General features: G+C 43.5%; 1 protein-coding gene across 1 annotated transcript in view; it reads right to left on the reverse strand.

Moving 5' to 3' along the window:
- Window positions 1–1,710: 1,710 nt before the first annotated feature.
- Window positions 1,711–18,597, reverse strand: part of TBX20 (T-box transcription factor 20) — a gene marked incomplete at its 5' end in the record, with an annotated part of 35,217 nt that continues 18,330 nt past the window's right edge. The window contains 2 exons of the mRNA XM_081146967.1: window positions 1,711–6,411; window positions 8,186–8,295. Coding sequence (XP_081003093.1) covers window positions 6,071–6,411; window positions 8,186–8,295 — 451 coding nt within the window. The 3' untranslated portion in view covers window positions 1,711–6,070. The remainder of the gene's footprint in view (window positions 6,412–8,185; window positions 8,296–18,597) is intronic.

The following is an 18,597-nucleotide window of genomic DNA, read 5'->3' on the forward strand; positions in this document are numbered from 1 at the left end:
TGAGGGGTTAGAGCAGGGTGTTAGCTACGAGCACAGGCAGGATTTGGATCTGGCTTTGCTGCTTACTGGTACTTACTCTCGCTAAGCCTCAGTTTTCTCACACTTCAAATGGGAATACTAGCTCCTACCTCACACAGTCGTTGCAACGATTAAGATAATGCATATAAAGTGTATAGATACAGCAAATGTCTTATAAAAAAGGTAGCAGTTATGGCCACATCAAGGCTCAGAATGGAGTTGAATTTACATGATCTATCTCTTTCCCAGGGAGTCCAAAGACCAGCTCTAATTCTTCTTGGGGAAAAAATTGAAGGGGTAAAAAGAAACTAATATAAGTTGAGAGCCTCAGGCCACACAGTGCTATCAAATAGGCAATATTATCTCCTTTTTACAGATAAAGTAAGTTCAGGCGAGGAGAAGACTCGAGACCACTCACTCTGAACTCCCAAGTACGCAAGATCGACTCCCCTGGAAGTCCTCAAAGCTGACAAGTTGGGCCCCAAAGAATGAAAAGATCTGCTGGCTATCTTTTCTCTTTTGCATTTTAAAATAACAGCTTTAATGAGATATAATTCACACACCATAACATGCATTCTTTTAAGTGTAGGATTCACTGACTTTAGTATATTCATGAGGTTGTGCAGTGACCACACTATCTAATCCCACGTTCTCACAGTTGGGTAGTGTCACACCAGAAATTGGGGCATGTCAAAAGGACACAGGAGCCAGCTCAAGGGGCTCCCAATGACCAAATCTGGGATGACTTGTGCATCAAGATGACTAAGGATTTTAATTATAAACCATTGAACAACAAGAATATTTTTTTTTGCCACAGAAGACAAAGAAAGGCTGAGCAACTGTGTCAGATTAAAGGAGACTAAAGAAACATAACAAAACCCAATATGTGACCCTCAACTGGATCGGTACTGAAGGAAAAGATACTCTACAGAGGACGTCATGAGTCATTTGACGAAATTGGAGTACAGATGGTAGATCACAGTATTATATCACTGTTAAATTTCCCGAGGTGGCTGACTCTGCCATGGATATTTCATGGAATCTTCCTGGTTTTAGGAAATACACTTTGAATTACTTGGGAAAAATAGGTAAAGAGTATACAGGGTTTCTTTATACTATTCTTGCACCTTTCCTGTAAGCTTGGAATTATCCCAAGTGAAAGACTGTTACAAGGTTGGTGTTTGGCATGCACAGAAAATGCGGGGAATAGATTAGGGGGTGCAAGAGCAGAAAGCCTGCCAGCGTCGGCCGCTCTGAAGGCCTGTCATGTGGAAGAAGGATTTAAGGCTGGGTTGGCTAATCTTATTTTGTGTCAGCCTGCTGTGTAGTGTCATTACATCACATCCGAGAGCTCAGGGCTGGATGGGAGGTGGGAGTCCTCTAAGCTTCGTGGCGTCTCCGTATCTTTCTATGCACAGAGGTGCAAAGTCCCGGCTCTCCCAGGTTCATCGGGGAGAGCAAAAGAGTGAAGGGGACCAGGCATAGGACATCTGGAACTAGTGGGGTCTTGAGAATAATGTCTTCTCTATGGGTTTTCAAAGGCAAAACCCAAACCCCACGTGGTAATCCTTTGGCTGCATCTGGCCTGGGAATGGCCTGTCGCGACCTCTGACCTTACCGAATCCTCCTGCTCTTTCCAGATAAGGAAACAGGTATCTAAAGTCACGAAGCACACTGTGTCAGAAATGAAGGTGTAAATGTGTGTGTGTATCAAAACCACACCGTTTTTAATGAAAGAAATTAATATGCACACATGTATACTTCTGTACAACTTTGGGTAATATATAATTTTAAGCTGTTTACAAATAACATGTAATGCTTCAAATATTACACAATGTTGATAATACATTTCTAGCAGAAATAAATATATTGCACTTAAAAAGAACTTCGTTAGATGTTACTTATTAGTATTAGGCTTATAACTTCTTTTTTCATAAAACATTTCCCATGCCCTTCCCGCAGCCCCCAACACACACACCATTACAGTGACTGTTCTCACGCAATTCATGAAGCAAAGGGACACAGCAAACGACAGAATGGTGAGAAACTCTACTCAAAAGGCTAATCCAATTTTTTTCTTCCTTAAGAAATCAAAGACCTTCTTTTAGGTTTCTGAAACTAAGAAAAAAACAACTAAATACACTATTATAATGTACCAGAAGTAAAATACAACAAACTGTATTTTTTGTCCAAATGTATTATTTTTGCCAAAATGTTTTAATTTTCTTATTGTCAGGGGGAGGGAATTGGAATTATTTAAGGCATGGACAGAGAAAGAAGGGCCAGAAAATCCTTTGGGAATATCTGCCTGTCCAACATTTATCGATGAACCTAGGCACATGTAAGCGTGCTGCAGAGAGATGAGGACTGGACTGTTTGAAAACTGGCAGGGAATGGACAGCAGTGAAGAAAGGATTTTGATTTTCTGAAGTTTTAGGAGTTTGTAACCTTCCCTTTGCTTGTTTACATAAAATCCCTACATTCTGAAATAACATAGAAATGTATAAAATCCATCGTCTACCCCAGTGGGATTCTCTAAAGGAGCCCTGAAGACCTTTTCCGTCCAGGGCTTTGTTTCCATCCGGGCTGTCTAGATTTAGGGTATAATATTGTTTTCCTCATAATAAAGATCAAGTGTATACACGTTTAATACTGAAAACAGTTTTCCTTACCTGGTGAATGGAAGATTGAGGAAAAAGAGAGTTTTTCTTACAATGCGTGACCTGTCCATTCCGTAACCAGATTTTTGAACTTGAGTCACTGAGTCCCAGCTAAGCTTGACTGTCTTTAACTGGTGGTGCAGTCCCTTCACTCACTTTACTGGAGCCTTAATTTCTCTATATAATTCAGCTAAATACAAGCAGGAAGCCTGAAAAGCTAGTGTGACGCTCGGAATTGGGATAACTACCTTACCATCTTTCTGGGAAATTCATGAGTGGTATGGGGTAAGGATGCTTCTAAGAATACTCAGTTCTTGGGCTTTTACAAGGTTTTGTTTTTCTTTTTTGGGGGGGGGGATGTTGTGCAATGTCAGAGATTTGGATAAGGGTGGGGGAAGGGAGATCCTGGAATACCCCAGAAATCAGTGTGACTCCTATACCATAGCTCCTCCTCTGTGCCCACCTACGAGGGATGGTGGCAGACCTTCTGGACAACATGCCATTGTTATAAACTCAGAAGGCCCAGCAATGCAATATGAATTCATCGCCGTAGACCCTGTGGCCTAAGAATTGGTGATATGTTAGACACAAGCTGGATATGTTTATCTTTATATTGCTATGGGTGGGCAGAGGAGGGGGAAGATTTACTAAGTAGAAGAAATAAGAGAACTTAGAATTATTGATAAATGCTTTGAAAACAAATCACAGGCGCAGGCCCACTAAGTTGTGAATTCACTTCTTGGAGTTTGATGGAGCAGTTGCGGCAGGGCCTCTTTCTAGCAGCCCTGCGCATTCGCCATGCTTCTGATACTGAGATACACCTGGAGGGAAAACCTGAACTTGCTCCAAATACACTGTAGCTCATGCTCTCTCTTATTCAATTGGCTTTCCACTAATTATCTAGTTCTTGCAATTACTTTTGGTAAGATAGACTTAAGAGTTTTAAATCTTAAATAACCAAGGAGTTAAGTAAGAATCAATAACCCAAAAAGCTCCTAAATACTCGGGTGGGGTAAATTCCTATCCCTGGTTCCCATGCAGACAGTGACTCTAATCGGTGGAGTTCCATTTTCCCTTGTGCTTTTTTTTCTGGTTCAAATAAAACCAAATACTTAAAAATATATCCAATTTAGAATTTCAGGTGTCATTTTCCAATAGCATGCTTTGATGTCTTAGTCTTTTCTCTAAGCACTCTAGTTATTTTTAGTCTTATTGCTTAATGACAAAATAAAGTGATAAAGTCTGGACATTTAACAAAAACACACACCCTCCATTGAGACACGCCGACTGGGAAAAATATCAAAACAGTATTAAAACGATGCCTTCATTCTCACTGAAAAGAAAATTCAGCTATGATTCACTTTAGTAGACCAGTAATTTGCCAGGCTACTAAGCATCGCGTAAAATAGTGTCTACTGCTGTTGTTCCTGCTTTAAGCAGCCGTACTCTGTCTTGAAAGGAGCCACTGGCAAGAGGCCAGCTATTAAATATTAAATCCCTATCCTAAGCTCTATGGATATTTAAACATTACTCATAACTGCTTTTCAAAGGAAATGCACATCTGTGCTGTGTTTGGAAAAAAGAACTACCTGTGCATACGCGAGCATAGCATGCCAGAAGCTATAAATCAGCCTACAGAGTCTGCCAGAGGCTCTGAGATGCTCGGTTAGCACAGCCCATGCTCCTCCGTTAACTCAGGGACACAGCAGAGAACGGCCATTGCCAAGTCCAACGACAGCATCCCACAGACGGGCTACGCCACTCTGCCTTGTTTCACGAGCTGGAAATGCGCAAGACAGGCATTTGCTATGGGCAAGCCTAACCTTAAAGCAATCCAATAAAACCCCAGGGGAGTCAGGTGTGATAGGTATATCGCATTTACTCTGAAATACACCTCTACGCTCAGCTGCAAGTTCCCATCTCCTTGGACAGATTTGATGCTTTTGCAGTCAGACAGAGTAACATGACTATTGCTTAGAAAATTTAGATTACATTAAAACAGAGTTTGGGGAGTTTTGTGAAGAAGATGGGCTATATCCTGTAGCTAGACTGCATTATATCTAAAGTTGAAGGACTACAAATGTCATTAAATTTGTTATTAGGGTCACGAACTGTTGCAAAACACCAAATGTAGTACCCTGACGGTAAATGTTTAGATATATACTATGCTGCCCAAAAATAATATAGAAATTATATATAGCTAAAATATAATTAATTACTATACAACATTCGAGGAAGGAATAAGAAGACAGCAAGAGCTGGAAATAAAGTGGGTAAATATTTAGATTACTTATAAGAAATGTTTCAGTTGGAGAGTCATTGAGTAACATGTAATTTCATATAATAGGCTAGAAAAATGGTAAAGGAGCCAGTGAACGTAACAGTAAGAAAACGGACAGATCAGATCTGTGGACATCTAACTCCTTCTGGGCACAGAGGGGCCTTTGGCACCAATGGCAGAGAAGTGCCTTTCAGAACAGGGCCACCAGCTCTTTTTGCAGCTACAGGTGACAGGAAACCTCCCGTGTCACCATGGAGTAGCTTGAGAGTGTTCCTCACTGAGCAAGTCAGTAGTAAAAATAAACCCTATTTTACGATGTAACACACAGAGCCTCTTGCTTCAAAACTGTACACAGAAGATTTTTCCTACCTCCATGGCAAGTGATTGCAAGAAAGAGAATTAGGAAGAAAGAAGACAAGACTGAGAAAGTGCTTGTCAGGTCCTGGCCCTTCCATGGTACAAAAGGAACTTTGTGACGTCATTACCAACTGTTCACCCGCAAAACAGGGTGCCTTAGCGTGACCGCAGCTCCTGCCCGGGCAGCTAACGCAAAGGAAAACTGAACATGCTTACGCTACAGCGCTACCAGGTTTCCTACTGGCTCTCATTTTCTACGGGGAGAAGTGGACTTAAGTTAATCATGAAGCATTATGGTTGGTATGTTATATAGTATTGCCTCTCTGAAGATTCTTTTAACCTGTGGATAGCAGAAAGAAAACCTATACACGTTGATTTTATACATTACTGCATCAACGCAGTGTTTTTAACCACTAGGAATAATGCACTTTAAGATTCATCTACTTTGTATTATTAACCTTTCTGGGTGAATTGATATCCTTATCAGTTGCAGGATGGACTTAGGCTGGCTGAGGCCTTTACACGGATTCATTCTCGAACCCAAGAGCCACCCACACCTCCGGATGAATCCTGGTCCATGGTGCATTCCCTCCACAGTAGGCTTCATTGTGAGTCCAGCTCTCCTCATGAACAGATCGCATGTCTCCTGGAGAGCCCTGGCTCCAACCCTCCAGACCCCACCCACCCAACCCTGTCCTCTCTTTCCATACCCATTTGCACGTTCTGAATTTGGATGCTCCTGCTTTCAGAAGAGTCATACGAATGGCGTCATCACAGCAGAGGAGTGGCGCAGTCCTTGGATAGCAGCGTAGGGCCCCTGCTGGAAGTAGTGATGGTACCGGGGCATGTGGAAGGAGGGGAAGGTCGGGCCACTCCCCTGCATGGAGCTGGCGATGGCCGAGGGCGTCAGAGGCATCCCAAGTCGGCTGTATGGCGGCAGAGAGCCCTGGATGGGGTGAGGAATGGGCGTGGCTATGGAGGCTGTGCTGGTGCCAAGAGCAGTCAGGGACTGTGGATGCTGAAATCCAGGGAAACTGGACGACGATGACACCCAGGAGCTGAGCGACAAGTTATCGGATGTTGTAAAGGCCGACCCTGGGGGGGGGGGGGGGAAATACGCATGAGACTGGAAATGTGCAAATGGAGAGTTTTATTATTTATCTGTAAGGATCAACTTATTTAAAGAAACATGGCATAGATCTGCAATTCAAAGAGACAAACGTGTCAACCATGAGGCAAATCTACCTTTCTAGAAAAAAAATCATTTACACCATATATGGAAGAGAGTTTACTAAATAGAAAATGACTTAACTCGTTAGATGGCCTGCATACTACTCCCAGAGAGTGGCCAAAACCTGGCTCCCTACCCCAAGGCAATGACCCGATTCCCTTCACAGGAGCTCCAGCAGCTGGTACCTGTCCGAACCTCCGCAGCACCCCCGTCGCATAAGGAGGGGGGCACAGGGGCCTCACACAGCTGCCGGTTTCCAAAGTCACTGTGAGGACCCACTGTGTGTTCTTCTTTTCTTTCTTGTTCAGCTTCCATAATTTTTTATTAACTATTTGACAAGTCACAAAGCAACTTGTTCTTACATCAGGACATCCAGACATTTAAACAAGAGTCTACATCGAATTTTCCCATCGTATAATTACTAGTAGCTTCTGTGGATTTAGTTATAATAAATGTTCTATGTTGTGACTGATTAGGCTCTTTCTATATGATGGACATTAAAATATGACAGAGGGCTCTCTGTCCACGCAAACACCCCTGTGCCCAGGGCTCGGGCCCTCTGGCCTCTTTTCTCAGGACTCCCAGGCGCAGAGGGCTCCTCCCTGGGCCTTTCAACAGAGGAGCTTCCAGCGCCCCCCAAGCTCCCCACTGGGGCCACTGCCTCCGCCTACGCCCTTCACTAGGGGCATCTTTTTCCAAGGTTTTCAGTTTGTCACTATCCTAGTAAGGTATTCCTATGCCCAGTGGGGGGCGTGCAGTAGGCAGCCGGGTGATGTTTCTATCTCTCCCTTCCCCTCCCTCTTTCTCTAAAAACCAGTGGGGGAAAAAGGCATTCAGATTATAAAGCTGAGGGTCAGAAAAAGTAAGGGGCTGCCCCCGAGTCTTACAGCCCTTTGGTTAGTAGATCTCAGACAAGTAACTCCTGAGCCCTGAGCCAGAGGCTCCTCGTCTCTTTACTAAAAACCCCACAGGAAACCTTCAGGCAGCAGCATCTCTTAAGACTCAAGAGCAAAACCCCGGACTCTGTGGACACAGCCTCAGGGGCTGCCCGTTTCTGAAGAGGCTCCTGAAATACTTTGGGGCCCACACGCTCCCCGAGGTCAGGGTCTCACGCCCCACCTGCCTCCAGTGGTCCGGGCTCTCGGGCTCCCAGCAGCTGCACAGGCAGTGGGGTGCCCTCTTACCTCGGGTCTGGGCCGTCGCCCCTCGTCCCCAGCACGTCGCGGTCCCTCACCTCGGGTCTGGGCCGTCGCCCCTCGTCCCCAGCACGTCGCGGTCCCTCACCTCGGGTCTGGGCCGTCGCCCCTCGTCCCCAGCACGTCGCGGTCCCTCACCTCGGGTTTGGGCCGCCCGCCCCTCGTCCCCAGCACGTCGCGGTCCCTCACCTCGGGTCTGGGCCGCCCGCCCCGCGTCCCCAGCACGTCATGGTCCCTTACCTCGGGTCTGGGCCGTCGCCCCTCGTCCCCAGCACGTCGTGGTCCCTTACCTCGGGTCTGGGCCGCCCGCCCCGCGTCCCCAGCACGTCATGGTCCCTTACCTCGGGTCTGGGCCGTCGCCCCTCGTCCCCAGCACGTCGCGGTCCCTCACCTCGGGTTTGGGCCGCCCGCCCCTCGTCCCCAGCACGTCGCGGTCCCTCACCTCGGGTCTGTGCCGTCTGCGCCTCGTCCCCCAGCACGTCGTCGTCCCCGTAGGTGCGGATGGGCGAGCGGGCGTAGGAGTGCTTCTGGATCAGGCTCTCCACGCTCTCCCTGCGTCAGAGAGCAGCAGACCGCGTGAGCCAAGGGCAGGTGCCCGGGACGGACAGGGGCCTCACAGACAGTTTACTAGTCAGGAGGGACATTTTCTCAGCCAAAAGCCCTCCACTTCTGGGAAGGCGACATCCCGAACATTTATAGTTCATTCCGTTACAGACCTCTCAGAGACACGACCTCAGGCATGTAACTATAGGAACTGGAATAATATCTGTATTAATAAGTATATTAATGGAAAGGATAAGTTGGCATGACATGGACCCTAATCAATCAACCTGCCACCTGCCATATATGTTAATCTTTGTATCCCACATGCTGATAATGTTGGAGCCCGCAGCCTGCACAGCCGATGTCCCTCACTAGAGGGCTGAGTTCACTATGGTGTTGCAGAGGGACTGTCTTTTTGGGTAGCCTGGGTCATTCAGAGAAAAGTCAAGTGAGCCGAGCAACCCTTAATAAAACAACAACCCTTACCAACAGGACATTCAAGCCGATGTCCTTTTAGTCTGAGCCACATGTCATACTGTTAATATATGAGATGAACTTAGAAATGAATTAAGTGGTTATTTTCCCATGAGGAAGGAACCGGCTACAAATGCCCTAGAGAATATTTGCTCTGGGCACAGTCATGAAGGGATGACCATCAGCGGGCCCGTTATGGACGGTGTGTCACTGCGGCACAGACTCTTCCCAGCGCAGGACATAAACTGCTCCACCCAAGCATTCAGTTCAAAAGCAGAGTTTAGTGTCTGCTCTACACACACGAGAAAAATCATCTTCCAAACGACCCAGGGCATCACTGCCTGGTGAAATACGTTGCTTTTCTAGAAGCAGCACATCACAGTCATTCTGTCCTTGGTAGATCCCTGGTATCATTACTTAGTCTCGTCTCTAGGAGGGAGGAAAAGGGGATTTTATCGAAGTGATTTACTTGTGTCAGGCCTGGGAGGGAACGGAAAGCAGTGGCAGTTCTTATACAAAGGGCGGCCTAATTGAGTTACTGCCTTTTAAGTGATTGAAAACAGTGGTGCATATCAGGGCCATCTCTTCAAAGATCTCAGGAAGAGTAGACAGCCCGCGCTGTTTATGTCTAATCCCTGTTTCCAGCAAAATGAAAAGTGCAAGGGCTCTGTTTAGCCTGGGAGCCAACTGGGAAGATTTCTAAATACTGGATCCTGAAAAATAAGGGATGACTCGCCCAATGAGGTAGGTGACCGAGGTACTGCCTTGTAACGTTCAGTGCTGTTACATCCCAAAGCTAGAGACGGTGGTTTGAGCGGGCTGACTTTGGACTGAACAGATAAATGAAATGGGTACTATTATTGATGGTCAGTCTTTCTAATATCTAAGACGAAATTACTTTTCCAGGCAAAAGGGTACATCAGCTCCGGCCGGTATGACTCAGTTGTTCGAGCATCGTCCTGTGCACCAAAAGGTCACGGGTTCCATTTCTAGTCAGGACACAAGCCCAGGGTTTGGGTTCGATACCCTGTAGGGGGCATACAGGAGGCAGCTGATGGATGTTCTGCTCTCACATCGGTTTCTCTTTCTCTCTCCCTCTCTTTTCCTCCCCCTCTAAAAATCAACATATATATAGAGATATCTCTCTCTCTCTCTCTCTATATATATATATATATTTAAGAGTACATTATACCTTAGATATGTTTTAAAGGTTTCTTCTGACTACTTTGTAGCCATCAATTCCAAGAATAACATACCACACGTGAGAGGCACAGTTTGCTGCCAGAAGGTGGCAGGATAGAGGGTAGCTACAGTGCCTGTGTTGATCCTGCCAAAACGATCAGAACCATTTGAAGTCATTTCAACTATTTGTTCAGACTCTAGATAGGCAAAACGGACAGACTCTTTTAGTTTTGGACCAACTGCCCTTCCTCTATCTTTGAAACCGGAGTGCAAATCTCTCCTTGCTAAAAGAGCAGACCCTTCCTTCCCAGCGTTCTCCTTTGCACCAGCACGGTGCTTAGTACGTCCCTCTTTTGCTGCACTTACTAGATCGATGGCAACTGCGCGTTGGCATGAGTGCTGTCCTGCCACCCGGCTGGCCTCTGGGCCAGGCAGAGAGCAGCGCTTTATCTGGGCATCGGCCTCCCACTTTAGTGCGTGCAATGGACTGAGCGTGGCCCCCAAGCGTCAGTGTTGAAATCCTAAACCCCAACGGGATGGAATCAGGAGGGGGGCCTTCGCAGACAATTAGGTCTTGAGAGCAGAGCTCTCATAAGTGGGATTAATGGTCTAAGAAAAGGCAGGGGAGCCGTGAGGACGCGGGGAGGTGGCTGTCTGTGAACCAGAAAGCAGGCCCTCGACAAACACTGAACCTGCCCACACTGTGACATGGGATGCCCCAGCTTCCAGAACTGTGAGAAATAAACGGCTGTTTAAGCCACTCGGGCTATGGAATTTTTGTTTAGCAGCCCGAACAGACCAAGACAGCGCGCATCGAAGTTACCCGGAGGGATTGTCACAACACAGACTGTCCTCCCCACCCTAGAGCTCCGGTTAGGCAGGTGTGAGGTGTGGCCTGCGATGTGACTTCCGGTGTGATTCCAGGTGATGCCGATGCTGCCAACCTGGAGGCCCCCGGGGAGAACCCCACCCCAGCCTCGCAGTTAGGAGCACGCTCGCTGGAGCCACCCGCTTCGCTCAAATCCCAGCTCTGCCACTGGCCAGCTGCGCGCTTGTGGGCAGCTCACTTCGCTTCTCCATGCCTCAGTTTTCTCATCTGTAAAATGAGGGTGTTAATATGACCTAGCTCTTAGGATTATGATTAAGATTTAATGAATATACATGGAGAGTTTATATTGGTACCTGGAATATAATAAGTGCTCAATAAGTGTTTATAGATAACAAAGTTAAATTAGAATTGTTATCACTGAGGATCCAGATCATGTGTTCCTAACGCTGGTCACACAGGCATAATCATTTTGGATGAAATTGAGACTTCCAGTCCCTCTAACTTGCCAGGCTGCACCCAAACCATCCTATAATATATACACGTCAGAGAAGGAATTAAATAAAAAGTAAATGTTATTTCAATTTACATTTTAAGTTTCTCTCCTAAATACAGACCTAGAAAAAACTGTGTCCAGGGAGAAAATGTCAGATCCATTAAAATCAAATCTAACTTATAGGAAACACAATATTTCAAGTTGTTCTGCTCATCAATTTGCTCGTGTTTACATCATGTCTTGCTGGACCTTTGTAAATAACTCCTTGTCACAATATTTCTCTAAAGATTTATGCAGATAATTTTATAAATTACTGGAAGACAATACATCAATATTTATAGCTTCCACAAAGTACTTAATAAATGAAAACTTTAGATAATATGATTTGAAATGTATTATAAATCATTAATTTTAATTTGCAAACTGAAATATATTATGCAATCCATTTTGGAAAAACAAAATAAGTCTAAATTAATCTTTTAAAAAGCTTTTAGACTTTAGTTTGTTTTCATTTATCTGATTTAGTCCTACTGGTTTTTGTTTTCAGTAGTAATACACATTTCTGATTTTGTATTATCATTAGCAACTTAAATAAGTCAGCTACACCACTGACTAAAACAAAAGCTGTTATGCTTAGTTTCCTAAGTCCTATGGCTGTGACAACCAGAAGAAAGGTCTCATGAAAAGCACAGATTACTCAGTTTTTAAATAAACTTTAGTAAATTGTGAGGCAGGGAACATGTGTCCTTCATACCCAGAAAGACAGGCACAAGCAAGGGAAAAAGGGATAATTTATAATCATAAGTTAATTGTGAATAACTCTGCTACTCTACCTGTCGCTCACTGGTTTGACACTTTTATAAAGTAAGTGCCTCCTCTTAGAAGCTGTCAATAAATGAGTAACATTTTAAGTGCAGAAACACGGTGCTAGTTAAAGGAATTTTGTAGTGAGTACTTCTACAAAATTTGAAAAAAATTTAGTTCTGTTAAAAACCATCCCTTTCTGTGGTTGTTGTCCAGAGATTCTTTTAATTTATTCAGTGACTAGATTTAATTTAAAAGCAGACTTTAAAACTGCTTTCATTTGATGCACGCAGGGTCTTATACTGAGTCCACCGTCATTGGAGGCGATTTTTAAGGAAAAAGTTTCTTTCCTGGATGACGTTTTAGGGGTCTCGCTAACACCCACTTTCCCAAACGCCCTTACACGGCTCCCTAAGGCCCTGCAGGCGTTAGTGCCCTCAAAGGGAGAAACTATTCAACCTCGTTTTCAATTACTCATAAGAGATTAGAAGACAAAAATAAGAGACAGCTGAAATCTACAGACTCTGAAAAGTGTGCATCTCACGTGTTCCTCGTCCTGGTCTGGCCTCTTCCTCTGGCTGGACCTGCAGGTGCTCAATGGCCCTAAGGGGACATCTCAGCCACCCCTGGAAGACGGGGAGGACCAGTGTCGGCTGAGATCTGATCCCGCCGGCGGCATCAGGCAGCATCGCCCATGGGCCTCGAAATGAAATTCTAAGTTTCTTTACTTTAACCCAGAAAGACGAACAATCGTCCCAAGGAGGTCCAATTTCTGGGTAGGAGTTTTCCTGGCGGCCAACATTCCCACCGCCCCTTAAAGCTCTAAGCCGGGATCAGCAGAGTTTTTCCGTAAAGGCCAGACAGTAACTATTTTAAGCTTTGCAGGCCTTATGGTCTCTGTCAGATACACTCAGCCCTGTCTTCGTAGCATGAGGCAGCCACATACAACATATAAACTGAAAGCCGTAACTGTCCTTCAACAAAACTTTATTTATAGACAATAAAATTTAATTTCTTATTATTGCATGTCACGTTATTTTAAACTAATTTTATTAAAAATTATTTTTGTGATTCTTTTAGCCATTTAAAAATGTAAAGACCTTCTTAGCTTGGGTTCTGTACCAGACAGGGTGCCCTGACCCGCACGCTAAGCCACCTACCCGCTCAGATGGGCCCCGCTGCCTCAGACACTCCACCAAACGCTGCTGTCCTCCGGGTCATCACGAAAGGCCGAGAAGCTACCCATAAGCTACGAACCTCTTCTGCAGACCTGCCAGAAAGCCGGCTGCTCCGTGGCTGGATGTAGCTGAAACTTTGCTCATTTCGCAGGATATCAGATTTGTGACTTTCTCTCTGGAAGCTTCCTTCCCGTCTGAGCGAGCCGAGCGCCGCTGGGTCTGAGCAGACCCGGTTCCCGCTGGGCGGGTGTCCAAAGTTCCCGCGGCCGCAAGTCCCCCGATGCCGGGCATTCTAAACATACTTTCTAGAGACTCTCAGGACAAATTCTGAGCCGATACAGTGAGATAAGCCTGTGTTCAGTTCTCTGCCCACGGAGAGGACTCGGCAGAACAAGTGCCAGCTCCTTATTTGGGCATTTTCGCCGCAAACAGGAAAGGGGCAGGGACAGCATCAGCCAGAGCCGGGCGTCCACGGGCGGGGAGGGGAGCCCCCAGGGGAGGGAGGGGCTGCGGGGCCCCATCAGGGCCTCACCTGACCCCAGCCCAGGGCAGCCGAGGCCGCTGAGAAAGGCAGGCCTGGGGCAGCTGATGAGGAGCAGGCTCACCCCGCTGGAGGAAGGGCAAGAGGAAGAGCTAAGGGGGGGGGGGTAAGTCAGTGGGGTAGAGTCACAACCAGGAGGGGGTCTTGGAAGCCAAGAGGAGAGGGAGAAATGGGCAACTGTCACACCCTGCTGACAGGTCAAGTGAGACGAGCACTGAGAACGCTCCCCTGGATTGCAATGGGCGGCCATGGGGACCTGGACAAGGGCGGGTGGTGGCCAGGCGACGAGAGTCTAAAGGGCAGGGGGGGAGGGACGGGGGGGGCTGGGGAACAGACCGCAGCTCTCCTGAAGGGGCCTTACTGCGAGGGGGAACAACAGCTGGAGGGTCAGCTCCACACAGTTGGGGTCAACAGAAGGTTGTTTTTCCCTTAGTGAAAGAAACGTCAGGACATCCGACCATGCAAAAGGGCAGTATATTGCTGTAGTGCAAAGATTTTTTTTTAATTAAAAAGCAAATAAAAGAAAGCAAAAAGTTTTATAAGTATAGCAATATAAGATTAGACAAAGTAGAATTAAGAAAAAACATTAAGTGGGAAGGAAGTTAAATATATATTTGATCAACTATGGAACTAAAAAAGTAAAGAAGTATTCCCCAAAGGAATTCTGTACCCAGATGAATTTAGGGGCAAGATTGTAAAATCTTCAGGTAAAGGATCACGTCTTTACTATTTAAACTCATCCAGACAATAAAAAGAAAGAAAATATTTCAGTTCATCTGAACAAATTAGCAGAAACCAGATACCAAAAACTAAGAGAGATGGCAAGGAGAAACAAAGTCAAATCTGTTATGAAGATTGATACATAAAGTCTTACTCATTAATTTAAATGAATAAATTAAAGCTAGCAATGCACTACAAAGAAAAACAAACATAATCCAGCCAGGATTTATTCCAGGAATACAAGATGGCTCAACACAGACCATATGACTAAAATCAATTATATTGTTATTTAAAAGTACAGAAGTAATTTAAACTGTCTCATTAGATATTAAAAGAGCGTTTTGTTTAAACCCAAGTAACATTCAGGATAACAAAAAAATTCTTAATTTAGGCATAGAAGAAAGGGTATTAACTCAATATAAAGATACCTGTCTGAAACCAACAGCCAATGAAACCCATGTATTATGATAAAATACTAGAGGCATTACTAAGTCAAAAACAAGAGCAAATGCTATCATTATTACTTTTCAATACTGTCCTGGAAATTTTAGTCCGTGTAACAAAACAAGAAAAAGACATCTTTAAGAGTATAACTATCAGAAAAAAAAGATAAAATGATCATTTTAATAAATGATATAGCAATCTAACTGGAAAACTCAACAGACTAAAAGGAAAAATTATTAAAACTAATTTTTAAGTTCAGTAAAATGGCAGGATGCCAAGGACATATAGGGATCAATAGCTTTTTACGGACTAAACTGGGTAGATTTCTAATGAAAAATTCTATTTTCCAAAGCAAGTCCTCTCCCTGTCACCCCCCAAAAAAAACGCTCTTAGTACAGTGCTACCCAATAGAGAGGTAATGTGAGCCACATGTAATTTTAAATAGTCTAGTTGCAATATTTTTTTAAATGTAAAATTAATTTTAATATATTTTATTTAACCCAATATATGTCCAAAATCGTATTTCAACATCTAATCAATATTTTAAAACTATGATGAATATAGTTTCATTCTTTTTTCATACTAGGCCTTCAAAATCAGTGGGGTGTGTGCATGTGTGTCTGTGTGTGTGTGCGTGCATGTATGGGTATGTGTGGGTGTGTGCACTCACAGCACACCTCAACATGGAATGACCCACATTTCAAGCCTTCACTCACTAGCCATTGATGGCCAGTGGCTAATGAATTGGACTGCAGAGCTCTAACAGACTGAGCTACGTGCCTAAGAAAATGTGTGCGGAACTTACACACTTGAATGTGCCAAACTTCTAGAGAACATAAGGAGGTATTTCAGTATAAGGACAAATTATAGGGTATATTTCTAGAAGGGAGTCTCATTACTGCAAAGATATCAATTTGCTCCCCCAGATTATTGTATAAATTCAAAACAAGACCAATCGAAATTCCAATAATATTTTTGGGGCAGACTTGACAAAATGATTTCAAAGACTGGAAGCATAAATTTCAAAGAATGGCAAGAAAATTTGAAAATGACAAGCAAAACGTTTGGAGTTTGCTATATCAGATATCTAAGTATCATCAAATATTTATATATTTTGCCAATTTATAAAAACTTTGACAATACTGGCAGGTCAATAAAGAGAGACTGAAGAAATTACTATCGGCAAGAATTTAGTATATGATAAAGGAGGAATTATAAATTAGTGAGAAAGGAATATGTCAGTAAATACATGGTATTAGGGCCACTTATTAAAATATACAATGACATATGTATTTTATATCTTACACCAAAAAAGTACTGCATGAGTTAAATACCTAAATAAAAAACTAGAAAGCAGTTAAATGATAGAAAATCTGTAGTTGAATATTTATATATTTATATAATTTCGGAGTAGAGAATGTCTTTTTAAGATAGAAATCATAAAAAAAGAGAACACTAGGTTTTGTGGTAAAATATTCTATTTATCAAAAACAAATAAAAAACTAATTTTGAACAGAGAAAATGATTCCAACATAGATGAACAACAAAAATACTAATATATAAATAGCTTTTATAGATCAATAAAGGATGAACAATCCAAAGGAAAAAATGGGCTAAGGATATAATTGGCCAGTTTACAAAAGGAAATACAAGTTTTCACTTATCAAATTGGCAGAGATGAAAAGATAGCAATCGTGTGTGAGAAGGGTGCTAAGAAACTGGCACAAGGCCATGACACGGATGACTGCTCTCTAGGGAAACTTGGCAACATGTATGAAAGCCTTAAAAACATGTCTGTCTTTCCATTGACATGAGGTGCCGACGCTCGGCAAATTCAGAGACAGAAAGTAGGACAGACAGTACGAGGGGCTGGGGAAGGAGAAATGTTAGTGTTCATGGGTATAGATTTTCGGCTTGGGACGATGGGAACATTCTGGAAATGGATAATGGTGGTAATTGCACAACAGTGTGAATGTATTTAATGCCACTGAACTGTACACTTAAGAATAGTTAAAATGGTTAAGCTTTATATTTTGTATATATTATCATAATTTTAAAAAATTCCATTATATGACTATAAACATTTGTTAAGCCATTCTCCTATAATTGAATATTTAGGTTTTCCCAAAATTTTTAACAATTAAAAACAGCATATGATTTTTAAAATGTTATGTCCTTTGACCCAGCGTTTTTGTTTGTTAGTATTTATCTATGGTAACAATGAAGAATATGTATAAAGACATACATTTTCCTCCCAGCACTGTTTGTAAGAATGAAAAGTGGGAAACCTAAGTAACATACAGGATTGGGCATAAATTCTTGTACACAATGGAAAATTAGGCAGCCGTTAAAAAGTGTGCTGCAGACATGTATCTATCAGTATCGATTAAAAGGAAGTAAATGTTCGGCCCCTGCATAGGAAAATATCTGGGGGAATATGCAAGTCTTTGCCAGCGGTTATCTCTGAGTAAACAAAACAATGTTACCTGTTTATGCTCTTTTTTCTTACTTGGCAGTATTTTTCTGCAATGAGCATGAACTCTGTTTTTTTAAAAAGAAAAAAGCTAACAAAAGGGAGTTAATTTTTAAGAAAACATTAAAAAACTCTCCTTGTTATTTTTCCTTTCTCTTAAGTAACACCGTGCCTTTGTTTGCTGTACAGTGTCCAAAAAAAGCCAACAGGCTGTCTATAGGTTATTTATTTTATGGAATCATCAGATTCTTCTTTCCCTGAACTAAAATAACCTTAAATTGGATTAAGAAGTCTCTTTGGGCTTCTGGGTTGCTTCTTAGCTGTCCATCGCAGGTATACGTGCAAAGTACCTGATGAAAATACGTTCTACTTTGGCGAACAAGGCAGATTTCCTTCTACAGACGAGGGAGAAGCTGCACGTGAAGTAGGGGAGACAGTCCGTGTCTGAACGGAGCCTCATCAAGTGAGAGCAAGAAAACCTAGTGCCTTTTAGACATCCCCAAAGCCTGCGCAGTGGCAGAGGGATTAAAACTCAAAACCATGAGTCTGGAGGTGTCAGGCAAGCAACCTTCAAGGCATTTCGCTTGGGTGTCCCACAGCCGCTGTAAATCTGGAGCAGGGAAGTGGAAATCACTGGGGTCGCATATTTATAATATCATATTCAATTAGGTTAGAAAAGTGCCAATTCTGTCATCGTGTCATAAAAAAGTGTACTTTTCTCTCAGATCCCTTCTAAAGCAAAGTTCCCTGTATTGTTACAGATGGGGCTGTTTTCAATCAGTTACATGGAGCAATTCAATTACTAGGCGGTTTAGTGCAGTAACTGACTCCAGACTAATTTAATTCCTGTAGGTCTCTAAAGATCAATTGATCTGATTTGCCCCATCCCCAAAGGCTGTTTAGGGAAAATTCAGACTTAAATACCTGGAAATGAAATCCAAAACCTTGGCAGATTTCACACAACTTGGGTCATCTTACAAATTTCCAGCTAAGTCACACAAGATGCTCTCCTGGCCCTCAGAGCATTGAGAGCCACTGAGCATCGTGTGAGTGTCCCTGAAATCAGGATGCTTGTTCTGGAAGTGGAAAATGTGTCACATGCGCCATCAAGCCTGTCCTTCTAAAGGGCAGTGGGCACTCCTATCTCATGAACATGTGCAGCCAAGGGCTACG

Source organism: Miniopterus schreibersii (genome assembly GCF_964146895.1).
Source record: "Miniopterus schreibersii genome assembly, chromosome: 9".
Lineage (NCBI taxonomy): Eukaryota > Metazoa > Chordata > Mammalia > Chiroptera > Miniopteridae > Miniopterus > Miniopterus schreibersii.